The 21,598-nt window shown below is 55.2% G+C and overlaps 1 protein-coding gene across 1 annotated transcript in view; it reads left to right on the forward strand.

Annotated features, from left to right (window-relative positions):
- The window catches only part of DGAT2 (diacylglycerol O-acyltransferase 2), a 32,472-nt gene that overhangs the window by 924 nt on the left and 9,950 nt on the right, over positions 1-21,598 (forward strand). Inside the window, exons 2-4 of the mRNA XM_006141009.3 lie at positions 14,749-14,877; positions 18,837-18,944; positions 19,294-19,364. Of these exons, the coding sequence (XP_006141071.1) occupies positions 14,749-14,877; positions 18,837-18,944; positions 19,294-19,364 (308 nt within the window). The remainder of the gene's footprint in view (positions 1-14,748; positions 14,878-18,836; positions 18,945-19,293; positions 19,365-21,598) is intronic.

The raw sequence follows: 21,598 nt of genomic DNA on the forward strand, positions 1-21,598 counted from the left end.
CTGGCAGTTCCCCCACCGCCCCCCCCCCCACCAGGTGGAACAAGCTTTCCGGAAAGTGACTGGATGGGGCAGAGTGGCAAAGGTTTTGCAATTCCCTGAAACAGGGAAGAGGAGACAGGACCATGCCTGGCCAGGATAGGTGTGCCTTCACTGCCCTCTGTCCCCACCCAGGCTCTGGAGCCCACTCAGCAGCAGCTCTGAGCCTGGCACCCTTAGAAGGCACCGCGGAAGACCCTGGATGGCCTCCAGGCGGAACTGAGGCCCTTGGTGAACCAGGAGCAGAACTGAAATCAAACTCCATAACTTTTCCCACGTGAGGAAACACCTCCCTTCCACCCTCCACGCCCCTTACCTGTAGCTGGAGAAACTGAGGCAGAAGGAAGCATGGCCTACTCAAGGTTTGCTTAGCAGGTGCCTTGGCCAGAGAATTAAACAGAAATCCAGGAGGCCCTGCAAATTTAGCCCAGCTGTCCTGCCCCACCATGTTGTTATCTCATGGGAGACCTCTCTCGCGCCTCAGGTTTTCCTTCTGCTTGCAAAGCCTCTGCAACTTGGGTTTTTTCTTTAGTAACCAACAATCGCCTGCTCCTCCTGCCTTTGATATAAAAATGAAATGTGTGCTCATGGTGGAAAATTTGAAAAAATGCAAGTAGGAAGACAGAATTGCTGGTAAATCAACTTTTCCAAAGATGGCCTCCTCATAGCATTTTAGCATTGTCTTTATAATTTTCTTCTTAGATAGTCTATAAAGTTGAGGACTTTATATCTACTACATCTATGCTGTAGCTACAGTTCTGAATCCTGTTTTCTCCCTCTTCATTATATATCACAAGTGTTTGCTCCTGTTCAATCCAAATAGTGTCTAATATCCTAGTGGCTCCAAGGTACCCTCCCTCCCCAACACACATACATGGCCTTCTCATGGGGCCTTGGCATTGTTCTGTGTGGTTATTGCTGTGGTTTATCGCCTTCTTGGTTTGGGTGCTGCTTATTGGCCTTGAGGAGATAGCAAACTGCTGTCACCAGCTTGGGAGCCAGCAGCCTAAGCTGTCCCTTGCTCCTAGCCTGGTAGCCTCTGACAGCACCTGAGAGTGCTTTTCCATTCCCTGGACCATTCTGTGCCCTGACCAAGGGAAGGAAGGAATTCACCCGTGTTCGTGCTTTTAGAGAGGCTTCTGAGGCCAACCTGTGGGCTGGTGATTAAGGCAGCAAGATACCACATGGGCAGCCATGCAGTTTGAGTCCCAGACCCTGTGGCTTGAGAAACACATGAGGCACGTGGATGCCCAAAATCCTGAAAGGAGGGAGAGATGGAGGAGAAGGGATCGTGGCATGATTATTCCCCAAAGTGGGGGTGCTCTCTCCTTTCTCTGTCTCTTCATCTCTCTCTGCTGAGTGTGTTTGCCCTCTAGAGAGGAAAAAAAGATTCTGTCTCCAGGTGATGGGTAGAAGTACCCTCTGGAGACGCCTTCCCTGGGTTTTGCTGTCTGCAGCCCGTGTCTTCAGGAGGCGGTCAGCCTGACCGACTTTGTCCAGCTCAATACCATATCAGGAACATTGCCCCATGTGCTTATCAGATCTTCAAAACATGATTTTTTAAAAAACAACAACAACAACTGAGTGCAAGAAATTACATCATGGAATGTAGTAAGGACTGGTGCGAATGCAAACCAGTCCGTTTAGCTCCGGAATTTACTTTGGTAAAAAACTGGGTGGGGTAGGGGAGGGTGCTGAAGCAGATTCTGTGTTATCTGGGCATCTGCATCAGACCTGCTTTCTACATCCATGGTCCTTGAAGACACTCCCCAGTGGCCTAGTTTGCCTCCGTGGATAAGGCCCCACTGTCCTGAGGTGGTGAACACCCTGTCGGTGGCGGTACTCAAGGAGAGAGCATGGATTCTGTGAAGGGGAGTCCTGTGCTGGGTGAGAGATTGAAACAGATACCTGGGTGTCTGGTTTCTTGGCCAGAAGAAAAGGCCAGGTGTGGGAGCATGGGCGAGGGTGTGCTGGAGGAAGCGGGGAGTCCATGTTGGTGTTTTCCAATCTCTGCAGCCCTGGCTTGCCTGGGATGGGGATGCTCTTCAGGTCAGAGCCCCTGATCTTGCCTATGGCCTCAGGGTTTAGCAGAGGATCCAGCACAAGGTCGTGGCTGCCTCAATAAAATTTCAAGCTGATTTATTCTACGTGGCTCCAAAGAGCAAGGCTGAGAACAGGAGGGAGATTACAGGGGACAGATTTTGATGTACTGGGATCGTTTCTGCTGTTGATGGCTATGCAGGCTGAGGGTGTAGAGATGGGGCTCCCCAGCACTAGGGGAATGTGAGTAAGGGCTTGGCAAAGGTGAAACCACAGGGCTGGATTGTTGAGGGTACCTATAGCTGAGGGTCAGCAGTGGCCTAACCCAGTTTTTGATCATAGAATGAGAATGTTACTGTCGTGTCCCCTCTCCTCAAGTTCTGTTTGTCCTCCCCCCCCCCATCACTTTTTCAACTGTGCAGAAACCACTTTTGAATTATCTGTGTTACCTAGGGCTCATCTGGGTTGGGAATGAGAAATATTTTATTAACAGGCTGAGTGACTCAGGCCAGTGTGGAAATCCTGCCGCACCCCCACTCTCCCGCCCCCAAATTCAGCAGCAAATAATTGAGTCATGAAAATGTAGATATCTGTTAGTGCTGGAAACACTGAGTCCTCCAGAGAGAAGGGACTGGTCTGGGGTTATCAGGGCCAGGCTAGAACCCTGCTCCAACTTGCAGTCCATGGCTTGGCTCCTTAGACCAGGAGAAAGGTGGTGAGACCCTAAAGGACCGAGCACAGGGCTCCGTGCATCACAGTGTCCAGCCTTTGCTGAGTGAGGCTTGCTCCGTTCTGAATCTCCGTGAGGTCATGGCCCTTCCCAAGCTCCCCAAGGAAGTTCCTGAGCTTACCTGGTAGAAGGAGACACCAAGAGCCCCCAGCACCTTGGCTGCCAGGTGACCTACCAATCTCCCCGGCCCCTGTCATATTCCAAATCTGCCCAGCTCCTCCTGTGGCCTGGGAAGCCCCGCATGGGCAGCCACCACCACCTCACAGCCTCTTTTCCTGCATGTCACCCATGTGTTACAGACACCCTTCGTGGGTTTCCTGCCCTTCCCACGTTGCCTCCTGTGCAGTCTGTTCTCAGTCCTGTGCGGTGCTGCCCTTCTGCCCACCTCTTTGCATGACTAGCCCCTGACCAGCCAGTCTCCTCTCAGCGGCCTTCCCTGGCCATCCCAGCTGGAGAGCCAACCCCAATCCCCACGTCTTGCTGTAGTTCTGTAGCCTGTGTGTTTAGGTAATTGTCACCTATAGGGAATGTTAGCCCCTTGGGAACAGGGACCTTGCCTGTCTTTCTCGGTGTCATGTCCCTCCTATCTAGCACAGTTCCTGGCAGGTAGTAGGTGCTTAGTAAATATTTGTTGAATGAATTAATCATTAGTGGGACTGCCCCCCCCCCTTGACAGGAAGCCCCGAGTGAAGCCTTAGTGTGATGCTGTGAACTTTGTCAGTGCCCCTATCTGCCTGCCTGTGTTGGTGACTGGTGCTGCAGCTGTCCCTGCCCTGGAGACACCCATAGTCTGGCAAGGAGCTAGCTCTGAGGCTGAGTACTGAGTGGGTAGAGCCAGGCTGTCTGTGGTCCCCTTCATTGCTTCCAGAGCTTAGAAGCCAGAGAGCCAGGATTCCTGCCCTGCTCTTTTCTCTGGGACATGGCTGGGCAGCTCATTTCTCTTGAGATTTCATTCCTCTTGTCTTGAAAATAAGATCATGGGGCCAGGTGGTGGCACAGTGGTAACACAGCGCTCTGCTTGGCTGACCCACAGGGGCCTCCCTGAATGTACCAGGCACACACACAACCATGATCCAGGGCTGGCAGAGGGTGGAGTGTGGTGTGAAGACCCCATTGTTGGGGTGGGGGCAGCCCCGTAGCCTAGTAGTTAAGGGAACCAGATCACAGATGGCTGACTGCCGTTCGAATCCTAACCCTGGCAGGTTGAAAAACATACCAGGCGTGTGTGTGCCCCAGATACCACCAGGATGGAAGAGGAGAGATTGTGTCGTGACCATGCCCCACCAGGGCCTTCTCCCTCTCTTTCTCCCTGTCTCTCTCTGGTGAGGACATACACCCTTTGGGAATTTGAAACAAACAAACAAACAAAAAGTTAAAGGAAGGAAAGAAAGAGGAAAGGAAAAGACCCTACTGGGAACACACTTTCTCCATCTCTCTGCCCCTCTCACTCATAGAAGGAAGAAATTAATTATAAGATCAGAGACCTCAGACTCTCAAGAATGTGAGGGTTCCAGTTAACTTCAGGAGAAAGTGTTCCATTAACTAACTTGTGCTCCTGTTAGTCTTTGTCACTTGCCCTGTGCCATATGCCACCCCCCCCACCCCTGCTGTGCAGAGAGACAGACTCCGCTATGATCCAGGAAGGCTCTGCTGAGGCGGAGACTTGGGGTGCAGATCCTATGGATTACTGAGCAGCCATGGTCCCTGCCTTTGAGGATGCAAAACCGGGGGGCTGTGGGAGTGTGGAAGCCCGGTGGTGAGGGTAAGAACTAAATCATCCTGGGGTCAGGGTAGGCTTCCTGAAAGAGGCGACATTCAGTCTGGATCTTGAGAAACGAACAGACTTTGTCAAGGCAGGCGACGACGTTCAGGTACAGAGAGTAGATGAATGGAGGCAAGAGATTGGGGTGAGGGGGGCATCTGACCACAGGGCCTCCAGCGACCTGCTGGGCTGAGGGCCCAGTGTGCCGGGAGGGGAGACAAGGATACAGAGGGGATGTTGTACCCAGGCCTGCGGGGTCTTGCTGCTTTCCACCTAGGAAGAGAGATTTGAGAGCACTTGGGAAAAGAGCCTTGGGCAGTCAGAGTTCTTGGCCTCCAGCACTTCTGGCCACTGCTGTGGAGCTGCTGCTGGCCAACTCGAGGGCCCATGGGCGGTGCCTGGGGCTAGGAGTCAACCCCTGCTCTGCTGCGGAATTGCTGCTCTAGCAAGCGCTGCCCCTCTCCTGCTCTCTCCTCATCCACACAAGGAACTGAAGTGCGATGCAGGCATCTTCCCAGGTCAGTGTGGACCTTGCCCCCCATGTGGGCAGAACGATGGCAGCAGAAGGGTGAACTCCTTCCCTTGTAAAGCAGAATGGGCAGTTAGCCCTGAGCAGAGGGTCAGGAGCCCACTCATGGCCTCCTCGAGGGACCTTGGTCAAGACCCTCCCCATTTGGGGCCTCGGCCACCAACCCCCGCCATGAACCCTAACCCCATCTATGCAGTGAGAAGGGCAGGGTGAGGTGACCCCGTTGGGCTCCTCCAGTTCTGTTAAAGAGGTCAGCCTCCCCTTCGTGTGTGTTCTCCGGCTCTCCTTGTGGATGTGGGGCTTGTGTCTCGCTTGGGGTCCAGAGAAGTACCCCAGAAGCTGCCTCACCATGCTCACATGTACTGTGAAAAAGCCTATTTTGGGGACTTATGACGCACTCGCAAGCTGGTGGTATTACCATGACAACCCCTCCCACTTAAGTAGCTATTTTTCTAATGTGCTAGGTCAGAGGGTGGGATGAGAGGTGGTAAAATGGGCCTATAGGGTCCTCGGCATGCTTTTCCAGGGTCCCGGATGTAGTTCCAGGGAGTCAGAAACATGGCATCCTAAGAGGCCCACTTCCTAGGCCTCCCCTCCTAGGACTCTGCGCTGCTTCAAGAGAATACATGAAAATTTAGGACTTTGTGGGGAGCCCCAATAGGGGCTTATTCTCCCTTCAGGAGCATTTTTATGGATAAGTGGATTCTACCAGAGCGCAGAGACCCAACTTGGGAGGACCTTTGGTTCTAGCTGACTTGCCTCAAAATGCTAATGTGGTACCAATAAATGAGACTGAGACCAAGTGAGAGGAAGAGCCCAGGTCCTAGTGAGTCTGTGGGTACTCGGGGTGCCTGGCTCCCTATAGCAGGCCCTGAGGGCCATGCCAGGTCCCAACACCTAACCAGCCCCATCCCACCCCCACACCAGGCAAAGCCATGTGCCGGCTCTCAGTGTTTGGCTTCCCCTTGGAGCCAGATGTCCCAAAGGGTCCTGCTTTAAAGACACTGTGTTTGTAAAATAGAACCCTCCAAGGGAATTGTTAGTCTTTGTAGAAGAGAACTCCCCTGCGTTGGGACCAGGTGGATGCTGGCTGCTGCCTCGTCTGAAGTGGGGCCATGGGGCCTTGGCTGGCTTCGTCCCTCAGGGTGGAGGCCGGCACGCCAGGCCAGGCATTCCAGTCCTTCATGTTCCCTCTCCAGTTTCTCAGCTAAACTGTATGCTCCAGCGCAGCCGAATGACTTCCTCGAACATGTGCCATGTCCCTCTTCCGGGCCTTTGCAGGTGCCATTGGCAAGGCTCCACCACTTGGGGTCCTGACCCCATACCTCTTCCTCCTGTTAGCTTGGCCTCTAGCCTGGGCTCTTACTGCCCTGTGGATGGCTCCTTGAGAACACGCCAGGCTGGGTTGGGGGCTTCCCCTGGATTCCTGGTGCTGACTGACGTCCCCTCCCATTGTGTGTAGTTGCTTACAAACCTGTCCCCCCAGCTGTGACTATAATGGTAGGGCCTGTCCAAGAGCAGAATTCAGCCTCGGGCAGGGCAGGAGCCCTGCAGCAGCAGGGAGGCATCTGGCAGCTCAGGAAGCTCAGCTCTTAGCAGAGCTTCTGGCAGGACTGCTAGCGTGGGGCCCCTCCCTTCTTTCCCTTCCTCTGGAGTCTTCTACATCTGCTCCTGCCCCTAACTGACCCCTCAGCTTGAGGGGACCTTTCTCAATTCCTCAGAAGGCTTTCTTTGACCCTCCATCATGGTGCAGGTCAGTTGGCTGTGACATGGATTATCTCTGCCCTTGTCTGGCTCCGCTGTCCACTATAGTGCACTCAAGCATTCAGGCATTAGCAGACCCAGCATCTGCTCTGTCTCCCCAGGCTGAGCACAGGGACCTAGAGGAATGAGATAGGGTTCCTGCAAGCATACACCCCCTTCTCATAATGCAAATAGAGCTGAGGTAGGGCTGTGGCTTGTGCTTTGTTCAATCTGAGCGAGTGAGAGGAGGGCTCCTCAGAGGAAGGGTTATGGGCCAGTCTCCAAGGGGTCAGCTCTGCCTGGCAGGTGCCAGTGAGTGTGTGCTTGATTTCTGGCCAACAAGGCCTGGAGGTACAGGACTTGGCCTGGGAGTCCCGCAGGCAGGGCCAGAAGTGCAGGGGACATCCTGGAGGGAAGGCACCTGTAGTCGAGCATGGGGAGGTGTTCAGTGGGGATAGCCTTGTATGGACTCACAGCAGACATGGCCCTGCAGAGCAGGCAGTTCTGCCCTGAGCCCTCTCTCCAGCTCACAGTTGGGCTCACTGAAAGGCACCTGCCTCGGGGAGCCTGGAAGAGAGTACTCCCCTGGCCTGGAAGGAGTAGCATTTATTTGACATTTGGCCTCGCTTCCTTGAATTCCCTGGGGTAGAGCAAGATGCAAAGGGTCAGTGTGTTCTGTTCATCTCTTTGCCTCCGTGCCACTTGTACCCAGTTCTTCGGAGTCACTGGGGGATAACTTCCTCATTCACCTAAGCCCAGCGCAGAGCTTAAGTCCAGTCAGCCCAAGTGTGGCATACTGGGGACTAGGGGTATGAGTGGAATGACTCCCTGCTTACAGAGCCCCGAGATGCTGCTACTTGGCTGGCATCTTTCTGACTCTCTAGCAGACATGCCAGACACCCTGGCACTCTGCCATAAGTTACGTAGATTGCTCATAACAACCCTGGATCAAAACTGAGTCTCAGAGAGGGGAAGTGACTTTCAAGGATGACAGCAGGTAGGCATCAGAGCCAGGGTTGGAGTCCTAGTCGATCTGTCCCTTAGGTCTCTGCTCCAAGGCAGGCAAGGCCTAGTTATACCCATTAGACAGGAGCAGACACCAAGGCTCGGTTGATAATTAGCTGGCATTCACGCAGCTCTTCACTTTTATTAAAGCTCTCAACTATACATTATCTCATTTAATGCTCACAAAAACCTGGCTTGCATAGGAAGTGACTCATTCAGGTCATAGTTCCTGCAAATAGGGGGTGGGAGGGCAGCCTCCTGGTCTCTGCAGTTTCTCCAGACTGGAAGGCCCTCCCCAGATGCTGGTGGTGGAGGTAGTGGAGCGAGCAGTGTGGGCTGTCCAGCGGCAGGGCCTGCCCACCTGGTCCCTACAGGATGGTGCTCAGCACCTCCTCTGCACAGGAGGGGAACTCCTTGCCCTTCTGTCTCTTTGCTCCAAATTATCCCCCCCAAAACCCTCCTCACTGCCTGACACAACATCGTGCATTTGCACGTGGATGTTTTCTCTCTCCTTCAGCAGAATTCAAGCTTCCCAACAGGTAGGACATCATCTGTGTTCACGGCTGCTCCCCGAGTGGCTAATACAGAGCTCGGTTCCTTGCAAGTGCTCCAGGTCTCTTTTCGGTCTGTACCTACCTCCTGCACGGGGCTGCCTGTGACCGTTCATTCTGACTTCTGTGTCGGAATGGTTCCATTGGGGTAAACGCCCACCCTCGTCTCTGGCTGTTGACATCTGCACCTGGGCCGACCACATCACCAGGAGTCTTTGTCCTAGGGGTCGCCCTGGCTGCAGTGCCTGCTCTCCTCCTCTTTGCCTTGGCATCTCATCTTCACAGCTCTGCCGAGGCCTCGTGGCCCCCCGGGAGCCCCCGCTGCTGGTGCTGGTGTTCTGACTTGGCTCCCTCTTCTCCACATGCACAGCCTCGTGACCACGCCTTCCCAAAACCTGCGTCTGCTCGTTATCGTTCCCCTTCATGCTCCGGGAGGTGAGGGAGCCAGGACAGTTCCCATTCACCTAATGAATGCCTGGTGTCCTGTGCACACGTTTCTTCCTTTCCTCTGCGCAGCCATCCTGTGACATGGGGATTTGTACCTCATTTTACAGGTGGGAAAACTGATGCTGGGAGAGGTGAAGTGAATTCACCTCCGAACGCCACAGACTCAGGAAGGAGCAGAGCCATCCTAGGGCCCTCTGTCACATTTCAGAGCTGGTGTCAGACCCTGCCACTCTTGGGCGTGTCAAGAGGAAGTCCAGGAAACACTGGTGTCATCAGCTCTGGACTGCGGCCTGTGTGTCACCACAGTAGCACACATTGGGCAAGGCGGTGTTGAGACACGCTCCTCACACCCCAGCCCTGGGCGGGCCAGCACAGAGGGCCGCTGGGCCCCACTGCTGCAGGTGGCCCTGGGTTTCTCCTTGCAGGAGGGGCTGTGGGAGGGTGTAGGTGGGGCTCACAGTTCCCACACCGCCAGGCGACAGGAGATTGTCCCCTGGAACGGTGGGTGTGTCACGAAGCAGCCCTCCTTTGCCGAGTGTGCTCTTGAAGTCTGGGTGGGGACTGGCTTGTAGTGCACACCCACCCTAGCAGTCTGACATTGTGGAAGGGACAAGGGACAGGAACCTGAATGCCCACCTGGATGCTCAATTCCCTATCTTCTGACCTCAAGCAAGTGGTCTAACCTCTTTTAAAGGCTTCTTCTCACCTCAGTTTTCTCCTCTGTGAAATGGGGTTGCCAGTCTTTGTCTGGTGTGCCTTCCCTGGGAGTGCTGGGGGGGGGCAGCGATGCCCCATGTAGATTTGGGGGAAGGGGTTACCTTTTGGATGGTAGAGAAGCTGGTCTGGGTCTCCTGGCAGCTCTTGCCCCTCTGCCCTCCCCAGTGTAATGAGCAGTAAAATCCACGGTGCCTGTGAGCAGCTGTTGGAATCGGCCTTTGGGAATCTTCATAGGCTGGTCAGCCTACTCCTCGGTCTGTCTAGTCTCTGTCCATGAAGAATGGACATCAGTAGGGTTATGGGAGGCAAGGTGGGGTCTGTTCCCTTCACAGGTGGGAGATGTGCTTAGGAAGGGTGAGAGGCTCAGCCCCCATCTCCGGGATTCTCAGTGTTGGGGTGGCTTGGCCTCCTGCCAGCAGCCCAGTCTAACTGGGACAGCCAGGCTGTTCACTGCCTCTGAGCCTGGGGATCTGCTCAGCCCTGTGGGAAAACTCTGTGAGCTTCTTTGCTTACCAGGCCCTGTACGGGGATCTGAGCACATGGATGGATCAGACTAGCCCCGGTGCCCAGGTGGCACTGGCAGACGGGGTAGCCGAGGGACGAGATGCTGGCTACAGTAGGACTGGAGCTGTGAGCGTGTGCAGAGCGTGGGTGTGCTGCAGGGCAAGAGGGCAGATTGGTGCAGGGAATGGGCCAGATGCTCAGCTCCCTGGCGGCCGCACCCAGGTTTGGGAGCAGTTGGGCTGGGTGTGATGCTGGTGGCATCCGATTGCAGCACTGGCATCACCACCTCTTCTGCTGGGCCCCTCCCAGCCACAGCCGGGGCAGAGGAAGTACCCTCTGCTGGGTGGCCAGGGCCGAACCTCATATCCTACCCTCCCAAGTAACTGCACCAGTAAGTGGTGAACTGCATGTCCCAGGTACCTGGCTGGGAGTCCTCAGAGGTCACAAAATTGTCCTCCTTCACTCCGTTTTATAGGTGGGCAAGCTGAAGCCCAGGGGGCGAAGTGGCTTGGCCAAGTCCACATGGGAGCTGGGAGCAGAGCAGGGCCTGGGACCCTCAGGCTTATTGCTGTTTTAGCTCTGCACAGAACACCTGCTCCTGACCGCTGCCATGAAGGCAAGCAGGTCATTCACTCTCCCCATCCTCCCAGCCTGGCTCTGGCTTTGCGATGAGGGGTGAGAGAAGGACCTGGGGTGGGGGCCACGTGTAGGGCAGAGGCAAGCCTTGGGATTGGGCCTGGGTGGAGTCCAGCTTTACCTCTCTGGGTGAGGGACTTTGGCCTTTATTATCATGAAAATGGGGGTGACAGTGCCATACTCTTGGGAGTCTGAGTGCCTGTGTGAGGTCTGTGGGGGCCCCAAAGCTGTAGGCCCTTTGACATTCACCTGTCACTCAGCCCTGCAGGGAGGGCAGGAGCCCAAGGGACCCGAGGAGCTGCCAGAGCAGAGATCAGCCCTCCTGCCACTCAGCAGTCCTCTCAGTGGCCACCCTGGACCAGACTCCAGCAGGACCCTGGGGCCCAGACATGGATGAGACCCAGACCTGGCCCCAGGTAGCTGTCAGTCTTGGCACTTACTAGTTCGAGGCAGAGAGCTGGGAGGACTTGTTCTCTCTCTCTGTGTCTCTCTGTCTCTGTCATTTGTCCTCACATAGCTTATCTCTGCATAGCAAGAGAGTCTGCACTTCCCAGGAAGGAAAGACCCTCTCTCCAAGGCTGCCTGGAGGCCACGCTATTCTCTGTGGGTTTGGAAGGCTGTGCCAACTTACCTCATTGTCACAGAGGGGCTTGACTCAGCATTGCCTGGGTCCCCTGGGAGCTTCCTCTGGGGCCTGGGTTTCTGCATCCTTGGACAGGCCAGCTATGGGCTGGCCCCGTGGTCAGTCAGGTTGCGATTGTCCAAGCAGTCCTGTGCCGAAGGAATCCAGTTAGCTGTTCCTCCCAGCCTCCCCGTCCAGGCAGTCCCATCTCTAACGCCCACAGAGTCACCTGTCATTCCTTGACGGACTGCGCAGTTCCCACCTGGTTGGCCGAGTGAGCCGTCGTCAGGCTGATAGGGTAGGGGGAGATGGTCAGCTGGGGAGAGCCGGGCTCTGGCCACCTTGCTGTGGGATGTCTCAGAGGCCCTCAGGCCCTCGACTTCCATCTGTAAGATGGGGTGAGGGTTGGCCAGATGGCCTGTGGTCTACAGCTGGCCTTAGTTCATTGTGAGAGGCCCAGTGAACTTGGCAGATAATTTGGATTGGACACAGGAGGAATTCTAGGTTTTCCCCGTTGTTTCCATGGGTCCATGTTACCAATGGGGAATTTCTGCCCTGGCCCATAAGCAGGCTTGTTGCTGGGAGTTGTAGCTGGTTGGCCCGACCCGAGGTGGGGGGTGGATAGATGGACTCCCAGCCCCAGCCCAGCGCTTCTGCCATTGGCCGTTCAAGCCATTGGCCCAGGCTCCTGTCTCCAGTAGTAAGTGGCTTTCTCCTTTTATTCCTGCCTAGCATCCCAGGTAGCCAAGTCCCCACTGTCCCCACATCCCCCCCAGGCTGGCCCCACCAGTCATTGGACTGAGGCACTTGAGTATTTCTCAGACCCAGTCACCCAGGGATCTTGTTAAAATGCAGGTTTGGATTCAGTGGACCCAGGCCGGGGCCTGAGATCTGGCATGTCTAACCGACCCGCAGGTGATGTAACAAGGCCGTCTTAGACCGCGCTTGGAGTAGAAGGGTGCTAAGTATGTTTTATCCAGTCTCTAGCCAGGCACTCAGCCTGCCCCAGATAGAACAGGGACTTGCCTTCCTCTCCGCCTGCCCTTAGTGGCCAGGACACCTGTTCCACTTCACTCCGCACGGCTCAGGAGGTAGGCCCTGCTGCTGGCTGATGGCATGGCTGGCAGCCCTCAAACCAGGGGTCAGGCCTGGGCCTGGGCTTCTCTCTCCTCCCGTATGTACTCACCTAGACCTCTCCCCACGTCGAGGCTAGGGTGAAGTCATGCAACTCTCAGGGGCACAATTGTAACTGAGTGTCTGCCGGGCATCACCGGCCATCAGGCTCTGAGTGGGGCCCACTCTTGCCCTGCTGTGTCCCGTGCCAGAGCCCTTTACACTCAGCAGCCGCTGTGCAGAGAGGGGAGGTGCCCTGAGTGGGGCGGGAAGCCTGGGTTCCAGCCCTGGCTCTGCCACCTACTGCCTGAGCTAGTCAATGTTCCTCTCCAGCCTCAGTTTCCCTGGTGGTCCAGTTAGGCTATACTAGGTGACCCTGGAAGATCTGACTCTGGAATGTGTTATAGGGCAAGTATGGAGGTGGGAAGGGCTTAGGATGTTAGAATTTCTTTCTTTCTTTTTTTTTTTTTGGAGGGGTTTTTGCTATAGGGCATGTATGTTTGCCAGAAAGACAGAGAGAGGCAAAAAACGAGAAATCACCCCCCGGGGGGATGGCCACGCTGCAAGGCCTTCTCCTCCATTCTCCTCTTGGGATCTTGGGCACGCACGCACACATGCCTGGCATGAGTTTAAACCACCTGGTCCTGGACTCGAACCATGGTAACTACATGGGAGTCCAGCGACATAGCCATTACACTATCTACTGGTCCCAGGATGTTAGGATTTTTATAAAAGGATGAGGAGCCACAATATGAGCCTAGCCCCTGCAATGGCCCTGTGGTCTGGCCTCTCTCTGCTCTTGCGAGTAGACCTACTGCCACTCCCACCTCCATTATGCTGGGTCGTGCCAGGGACTCCCGAGTACCAGTCACTGTGCCATGTGCTGGGGAGGTGGCAGAGAGCCCTGTGGTCTTTCCTGGGTCACATCAAGAGTGGAACCAGGGCTTGGACCCAGCTCTGACTTCTGCCCCACCACACCCCTCCCTCTGGTCATCAGACCGGGAAGAGGCTACTGGAATAGGTACCCACCTTGAGGCCTGGCATTCCCGCCTGCCTCGAACAAGTCAAGGCGATCATTCACTTCCAGCTGGTGAAGCGGACAGCCCTTTCTGGACTCTGCTGTGACCTGTTGCTCTCCAAATTCTGAAGATGAGCAAAGGCTGGAGAAGAAACCCCTCAACTGCCTCCCTGTCCACTCCTTGCTTGTAGGCCGGGGTGAAAGGTCACGAGCCCCTCAAGGACAAGATGGTGACTAAGTCCTCTGTGTCCCGGGCCTTGCACAGAGCGGGTGTGGGAAGGAATGTTTGACCAGCACACAATAAGCGCTCAGTGAAGATGTGTCGGGCAAAGGGCAGGCGGTTGGGGCTCAGCGGGAGAGGGGGCTTGACGTGGCCCCTTCCTTGAGCCTAACTGCTGGGAGGACGGTTGGGAACCCACCTACACTCTTCCCTGTTGCTGTCTCCCCTGCAGTCACAGGCTTCCTGGTCCCTCTGCCATTTGCAGCTGCAGCCAGGTGTCCTCCCCAGGACACAGCCACAGTGCCAATTAAGTGGGGACATCTCGTCCTACCTTCTAGCGTGGCGCTTGCTTGGCAGCGGACTTAATCACAGCCTCCGTGTCCTCCAGGCTGCCCGAGCTCACTGGCCGCAGGGCCCTCTGAGGAAGCACAGGTTCCCACCAAGCTCTCTGGGAGCCCCAGGCTGTGGGCAGTGCGACAAAGCTGAGCCTGGAAGGCCCTCTGAGGGTGGCGGGGACTATGGGGGTGGGAGCAAGAGGGCTCACTCAGCTCCTTGGAAAAGGTACCAGTTCTACACGGAGGGCAGGGCAGGGATTGGGGATGCTCAAAGTACACTTGGGGGAAAAAACATTGCAAATTGGCTGTTGAACCTCTGTCCTTGGCCTCCCAGACACAGATAGCAGAGATTCAATATTTGCACTGGGCCCAGATAAAGGCTAAGGACAGGAGTTCGATTTGGGTGGAGGGGAAGGAAGAGAAATGGCAGATACAGAGAGTCTCCCCAAGACCTAGCCCTGGGCTATCCACTTTAGAGACCTCACTTAGTCTCCAGAATGACCCTGTGAGGGGACGCCATTCCGATTGTGTGTCTGTAGAAATGGGGCTGGTTAAGCATGTGAACTGCCCTTTGATGCAAAGCCACTAGACGGCAGGGTTAGGATCCAATCCCTGGTCTGCTGGTCACATGGCTATGCTCCTCTCATACCTGGGAAGGTGCCTATGGGAGGTGGGTTGATGTTGGGGACCCCGAAGCTGGAGGGGGATAAGTGGTAGGCTGACCTCCCCGTCTGCTGCAGGCACTGGTTCCAGCATCCTCGCAGCCCTCCAGGACCTCTTCTCGGTCAGCTGGCTCAACAGGTCCAAGGTGGAGAAGCAGCTGCAGGTCATCTCCGTGCTGCAGTGGGTGCTGTCCTTCCTCGTGCTGGGTAAGCTGGGCTTGGCGGGAGATGGGCGGGCAGGCAGGGCCCACCTCCCAGCTGGGATTAGAGCAGGAGCTCTGAGCTGTAGGGATGCATCCTCCCATGGACTCGCCATGTTTGGGTCCAAGACCATATGCTCTAGCCCCAGGCCTGCAGGAGGGCTCAGTGAGATTGAGCGGGAGGTGGTGGCTTGCTTCCCAGCCTCAGGGCTCGGAGATGGTGAGTAACTCGCCCACAGGCACAGGGATTAGAATCTAAGCACCCCCAGGGCCTGTGCCTTTCCCACAGTGCCACCTTGCCCATACACACAGCTCCCAGCACGTGTGTGACTCTGTCTTAGGTGGTTGGTGCCAGGTTTGAGCCCTGATTCCACTACCGACAGGTTCTGTGGCAGTGCCCAGGTCGCTTGAGCTCTCTGAACGTTAGCTTCCTGTTTTTTGTTTTGTTTTGTTTTGTTTTGTTTTTAGAGTATTTTGCTATCAGGCGTGTTCGCTGGCCAGAAAGACAGAGACAGAAAGCAAGAAATCACCCCTTGGAGGGATGGCATGCTGCAATTCTTTCTCCTCCATTCTCCCCTTGGGATTTTGGGCATGTACACACAGGCACCCAGTGTGAGTTTAAGCCACTGGGTCTGGGACTTGAACCACAGTTGAGAACATGGGAGTCCAGTGACATAGCCATTAAGCTAACTACTGGTCCCAGTTTCCTGTTTTTGAATATAAAAATGCTGCCTGCATCCCATGGCTTTTGTGGGGTGGGAAGCAAAAAGTGGAGCAGCTTGCTCAGTTAGCAACTGGGCTGGGCTGGCCAGGCCAGGCTGCAGGGCCCAGGCTGTGGGAACCAGGGAGGAGGTCCTCAGCCCACCCACACCGAGCACATGCCCAGCTACTTCCCAGGCAGGAGTTTAATGACCCCTTCCACCTCCCAGCAGCGCTGCACCATGTCCCTGCTTTCGTGCTCTCCTGCAGGCGAGCTAGGTACCCTCGTTCCCTGAGCTGCCATCCTGGCTGGCAGAGGACAGCTGGGTTATCTGGAGGAAGGAAGGCCCCATGCTGACCTCTTTTCCTTCCTCAGGCCCCTGTCCTCAGCCCTGAGGACACACAGACCTCCGTGGAGCATCAGAGTCACCCCAGTTCCAGGGAGAGAGTGAGGCCCTCTAGGCCACTCAGGCTTCAAGACCATCGGGGTTGGGGGATTGTCAGAAGTTCCCACAGCTGGCCTGAGTAGCAATCCTCCCAGCAGAGGCCCAGTGAGGGCCTCTGAGCCCACATGTGCAGGGCAGGGAGATGGCAAGGTACACCAGGCCTGGGACCAATAGATGGTGTATTGGTTATGTCGCTAGACTCCCACCTGGTCGACTGTGGTTCAAGTCCCAGACCTAGCAGCTTGAAACTCACGCTGGCAGCATACATGCCCAAAATCCGAAGAGGAGAATAGAGGAGAAGGGATTACAGCGTTGCCATCCCGCCTGAGTGGTGATTTCTTGCTTTCTGTCTCTCTGTCTCTCTCTGGAGAGCTCACACACCCTAAAGCAAAAATATCTCAGGAAAAAAGAAAAAAAAGATCCACCAAGTCCTTGTAGTGTCTTTCTTAAAATCCCCACTGTTCCGGTGGGGACCTGGAAACTCACAGAGGCCCAATACCTACCCGAGCTATGAGGCTTCTTGAGTGGCAGTGCTGGGGTTTGAGCGGAAGCCCAGTGCACTCCCAGGAGCCCTGAATTAGTGGACCAGGGTCAAAACAGCCAGTCTGTACCTTTAGCTCCAAAAGTGGTCTTTGGGGTAGCCTATGAACCCCTAGAATTTAATATGAGGATATATGCACATTTTTCTGGGGAAAAGGGATTCTTACAGGGACATGTGGTCTCAACAAGATAAAGACACCCTAGTCCAGGCCACAGGGCACATTAAACTGTCTTTAATGTGGTTGACCACTTAGAATCCTGGGTGAGTCCAGTGTAGCCTCCCTGCACTCCTTGTTCAGATAGGAGGCAGGGGCCCAGTGGGGACAGAGCTCAGGGACATAGGAGAGGACTGTGAGACCAAGACTAGAACCCAGAGACTCCAGCCTCCCAGACACCTGCCCAGTCTGCCACACCAGCTTTTTTTGTCCCCAGTTACCCCTGGAAGCTGCCACTCTCCCTGTCTTAGTAGGCTGGAGCTTGGCCGGCGGGGAGTTGAGCCACTAGCAGAGCCCCAACCCAGGCAGGGTGCAGTGGGCCTGCCCCCGAGCTCTAGGTTAACAACCAGTCAGGCCCAGCCACAGCCCAGAAACCTGCCCAGTGTCTTCTCGACGCCCTCGAGTGGGTGGGAGCCAGGCTTGGTTGGACACGCAGGTCTCCAGGCTGTGCAACCACTGCCCTGAGCCGCCCGGCCGCTTCCTCCCACTGCTTCTCATACCTGCCGCTCCTCCTGCCTGGTGCTGCCAAGAGGGCTGTGGCCTCAGGGGCCTCCCTTTGCACATCTTCGCACCATCAAACCCTCGTGAAGACTACGGACCTTCCCGTAGTTTTTGTTGTTTTTTTTTTAAATTGCCTGACAGTGTGTGCACCCACCGGAGCGGGGGAGGGTAGGAGGGAGAAAACACCTCCCATGGGGCATGGACATGCCACAGTTCCTTCTCCATCCTCACGAATTTGGGCACGTGAACCCAGAATGTTTCTCCAGCTGCGGGGAGCCAGGGTTCAAACTACAGTTGGCCACGTAGGATCCGGCTCCCTTAACCACTGGGCCTCTGACTGCAGATGGGTTTGTTTGGTTTTGCTTTTTTGAGTTCATTTTTTTTCTTTCATGAGAGAGAGACAGACAGACAAGTCATGATGCTTTCTCCTAGGCTTTCCTAACCCACTCACATCACCGGCACCTGCTCACACACCCGCCATGACAAGTCGACCCAGGAACCAAACCCCGTCTCCTACATGGCCTCCAGCACTGCAGAGCACTGGACCACTGCAGCTGGACCCTCGGTGTTTTTAAACCCGTGACACAAAGCTCATTGGATGGCAAAGGGAGCCGGTGAACTGAAATATAAATACCTGCACTTTATCAAACCCAAGTAGACCTGCAGTGACACGTACGCATTGTATCATGACGTCAATAAACATCCAGCAGGCGGTGTAAATACTGGGTTGCCGGGAAAATCATGACACATTTTTGCATGGGAAAATACATCAGCTGGGTGCTGTCTTTTTCCTTAACGCCCACTTTGTGAAGAGCACTGGGCTAGTCCCATGCGTAGGCGGTGGGGAGGGTGTTAAACTTCCTGGGCAGCACCATCCTGGACCTAACGTTTGTGTAGTTCTTAGTAGTGATGGGAAGAAATGATTTTTCAAGGTCTGTGCCGCTGCAGGCTGGCTCCATTGTACGGTGGTAATGTATTGCTCAGGAGAAGCTGAGCTTGGATCCCCCATGGCGACCGCAATTCGAATCTCCAGCCTGGTCAGCCTGAAACACACCAGGCATATGTGCAAGTGCCCAGGATCTGACCGACTGGGGGCAGAGGAGCGCAGCATGGCCAGACCCTGTGTAAGGTGCTCCAGTCTCTCTTTTTCTCTCTCACATACACCCTGTTGTGACTAGAGAACTAGAGATACCTGGAACCGTGTACTGTGATTCGAAAATGCCCCTGCTGTGTGTTGGTGTCATGCCAGCAGGTGCAGCCAGCACTCCTGTGGTTCGTTATGTTCATAAGCGAAGGAAATGCTCAAGTTCCTTACGAGAGGAGTGGAAGTGTAGATGTCATTGTTTCCCTAAGTCCGCAGACTCTTTCTGTGTGTCAGGCTATGTGTTGGGTTCCTGTCCCTTCACTGCTGAAGGAGGCCATGCTGCTTCTACCAAACTCGAGTACCCCTTCCCCTGGTCCTGGACTGAGCGCCAGCATGGGGGCCTCCCTCCACCACTGTAAGGAGGAGTTTGGGCGCAACCGGGAGGGCCAGGCCTGACGGTGGCCGTCTGCCTCCTCCCCAGGAGTGGTCTGCAGCATCATCCTCATGTACACATTCTGCACCGACTGCTGGCTCATCGCTGTGCTCTACTTCACCTGGCTGGCGTTCGACTGGAACACGCCCAAGAAGGGTACGACGAGCGGGTCTCCCTCACCCACTCCCTCCTGCACAGGCCGAGTTCCTCAGCTGGGTGCTATCTCTTTGCTTAACGCCTGCTTTGTGAAAAGCACCGGGCTAGTCCAGTGTGTCGGTGGTGGCAGGACGCCACCGTTCTGGTCCTCGTAGGAGCTGGCCCTCAGTCAGGGCTGCACAGAGCACGAGGGACTAAAGGTGCAAAGGGGCCCACAGGCCGAGGGGGCGGAGACGCTGTGTGAGGTGAGAGCCACCCACCGTGGGGCTTCCGCTGGCTCTGCCTTGTGTGCTTTGCCCAACTGTCTCCCCATCGCACTTCTTTCCAACACTATTTTGTTTCCTGGAAGGTGGCAGGAGGTCACAGTGGGTCCGAAACTGGGCTGTGTGGCGCTACTTTCGAGACTACTTTCCCATCCAGGTAATGACTTGTGAGTGTTGTCTTGGGAGGGCGGAAATGGATGGGGAATTGGAATTTGGGTTTTAACCTACTCCTTTACAGTGATCACGTGTATTGAGTCAAACCATGTGGAATTTCTCACGTTTGTGTGTGTTTGTATAATTCCCTACTTCATGCAGAATTTGAGGGAACTGAGGATCCCCGTAGTGCCCTACTAGGTAAAGAGTAAAATCAAGGCTTGGGGGAAAACTACTAGTATTTCAGCCAGAAGAAGGAAAAAGTGTGGCAGGTGAGCTTTGCATTCAGCTTTGAGCTTCCTGGCAGCCAAGGCAAAAAGGGAAACATGGTTGTTGGCTTGTTTTGGGAAAGGAAAAAACATATTGGTTCTTTGGGGAAATAACACTTGTTCTAGTATTTAGATATAAAAGATGTTTCACACACCAAGAGCTCAAGTAATGGCAAAGACGAAGTGTGGTAGCATATGTTATGGCCAACGCGTGTCTGCCCCTCAGCGGATAGGGCATAACTTCAAATGGAGGTTATTTGTCAACCGTAGTAATAAGGCAGTCCAAGCATATCTGGCCTGAACAGGCACAGAACTTAAAGCATTAGGTGTAAGGAGCTTTCTTACATTACAGAGTTCTGACGGAAGCAGCCCCTCTCAGTCAGTTGCTGGGAGTTGTGCTGTGGGAATAAGGGCTCAGGCAGTCTGATGTGCAGTGAAGGAAGGGTGAGACCCTGGAAGCCGAAGTGGTTGGATGGACTGCTAGAGGACACGCTCCTTGAACTTTGTCTTGAAGGACACTAAGGAGCGCCGAGGAGTTGGGGAAAACAGCACAGGTCCCGAGTCTAAGAAGCCTGGGATTGAGGACAGGGAGCATACCTGTTTACTAGGAGACTTCCAGGAGCCAGCACCTTCCCCCAGAGAGTCTCCTTGAACCCTCACAGTATCCCATAAGACAGGCAGAAACTTCATCCCTGTTTTGCAGAAGAAGCCTAGGGTTTGAGAGCAGCAAAGCTGAATGGAGCTGGGACCTTCAGCTGTGATTCCAGCTGCTGGGGCGCCCATGAAGCTGTGATGTCTCAGAGCCAGACTCTTCCCAGCACAGCACGGGGCCACCATGCAGCAGAGCTGCGGGAAATTGAGGCCGCCAGGTCCTCAGGCTTCCTACAGGCCGTGATGGAGACAGGAGAAGCCCAGCGTGCCCCTGGGCAAGGCCTGCCTCTCCAGGACACTGCTCCTCTTACAGAACAAGGGTAGTCCAAGGTGGTCTAAACTCTCTGGGTTTCCTTCCTGTGCCGTCAGCTCCTCTGGGGTTCCCCCACGCTGCACTTCTCTGGACTGACCCCAAGGTCCCGACCAGGTAAATGGCAGCTTAGTTGGCCTCCGGTCCTGGCTCTTTCTGGCTCCCAGCTGGTCTGCAAGCTGGGCTGGCAAGGCAGGGCTGTCTGGGCTTGGGTGCATGTGGGTATGTTGGCAGGCTGTGGATCACTCCCGCAGAATCCCAGAGGGGCAGGACCTGCCCGACCAGCTCTGTCAGCATCCCAGCCTGGCACGCCCTGGCCTTGGTCACTAACGTAAGCCAGCAGCAGGCAGTGGGGCTGGAGTGGAGGCGGCGTGATCAGGTTTGGAGGTGCACATTTGTTGTTATGAGTCAGCCCCTGAGACATCCTGGCATGCTACCTGGGAGAGGTGGCCAGGTAACCCTATGTTCTCCCCCCTGAATTTGGCAGTGTGGGTGTGGCCCCAGAGCTAAGCTGAAGCCCTGTCTTCTCAGGACCTTCCTGCTCCTCCAGGTCAGGGGTCCCACACCTCCCATTTCCTGATCCCATCCTTCTCGCTGAAAAGAATCGGAGGCTGTGGCTGCTGGAAGGGCTTGTACCACAGGACCACCCCTCTCATTTGGAGTGAGGAAACTGAGTCCCAGGGAGGGGCAGGGACCCGTCTGAGCTGCACAACAAGTGGGCGACAGCATTAGCATTAGAATCCAGGCTTCTCGACCAAGGCCCAGGTTCTTTCTCACTGAATTTCTACTGCCTGTTTCTCTGGAGAGACGTAACCCCCGGGTTTTGCGTTGAATCAACTCTGTCCCTGGGTCTCAGTCTCCCCTCCTTGCACGCTGTTAATCCCTGCTGTCACCTGCCATCCTTGCTTCCTGGCCGGTGCTGGCTCTGCTTTGGCCATGGGGTTGTAGAAGTCTGCCTCTGGGTCTGGGTCCCTGTCCTTGGAGTGGGCTCACCGTCTAAGGAGGCCT

Source organism: Tupaia chinensis, unplaced genomic scaffold (genome assembly GCF_000334495.1).
Source record: "Tupaia chinensis unplaced genomic scaffold, TupChi_1.0 Scaffold000047_1, whole genome shotgun sequence".
Classification (NCBI taxonomy): domain Eukaryota; kingdom Metazoa; phylum Chordata; class Mammalia; order Scandentia; family Tupaiidae; genus Tupaia; species Tupaia belangeri.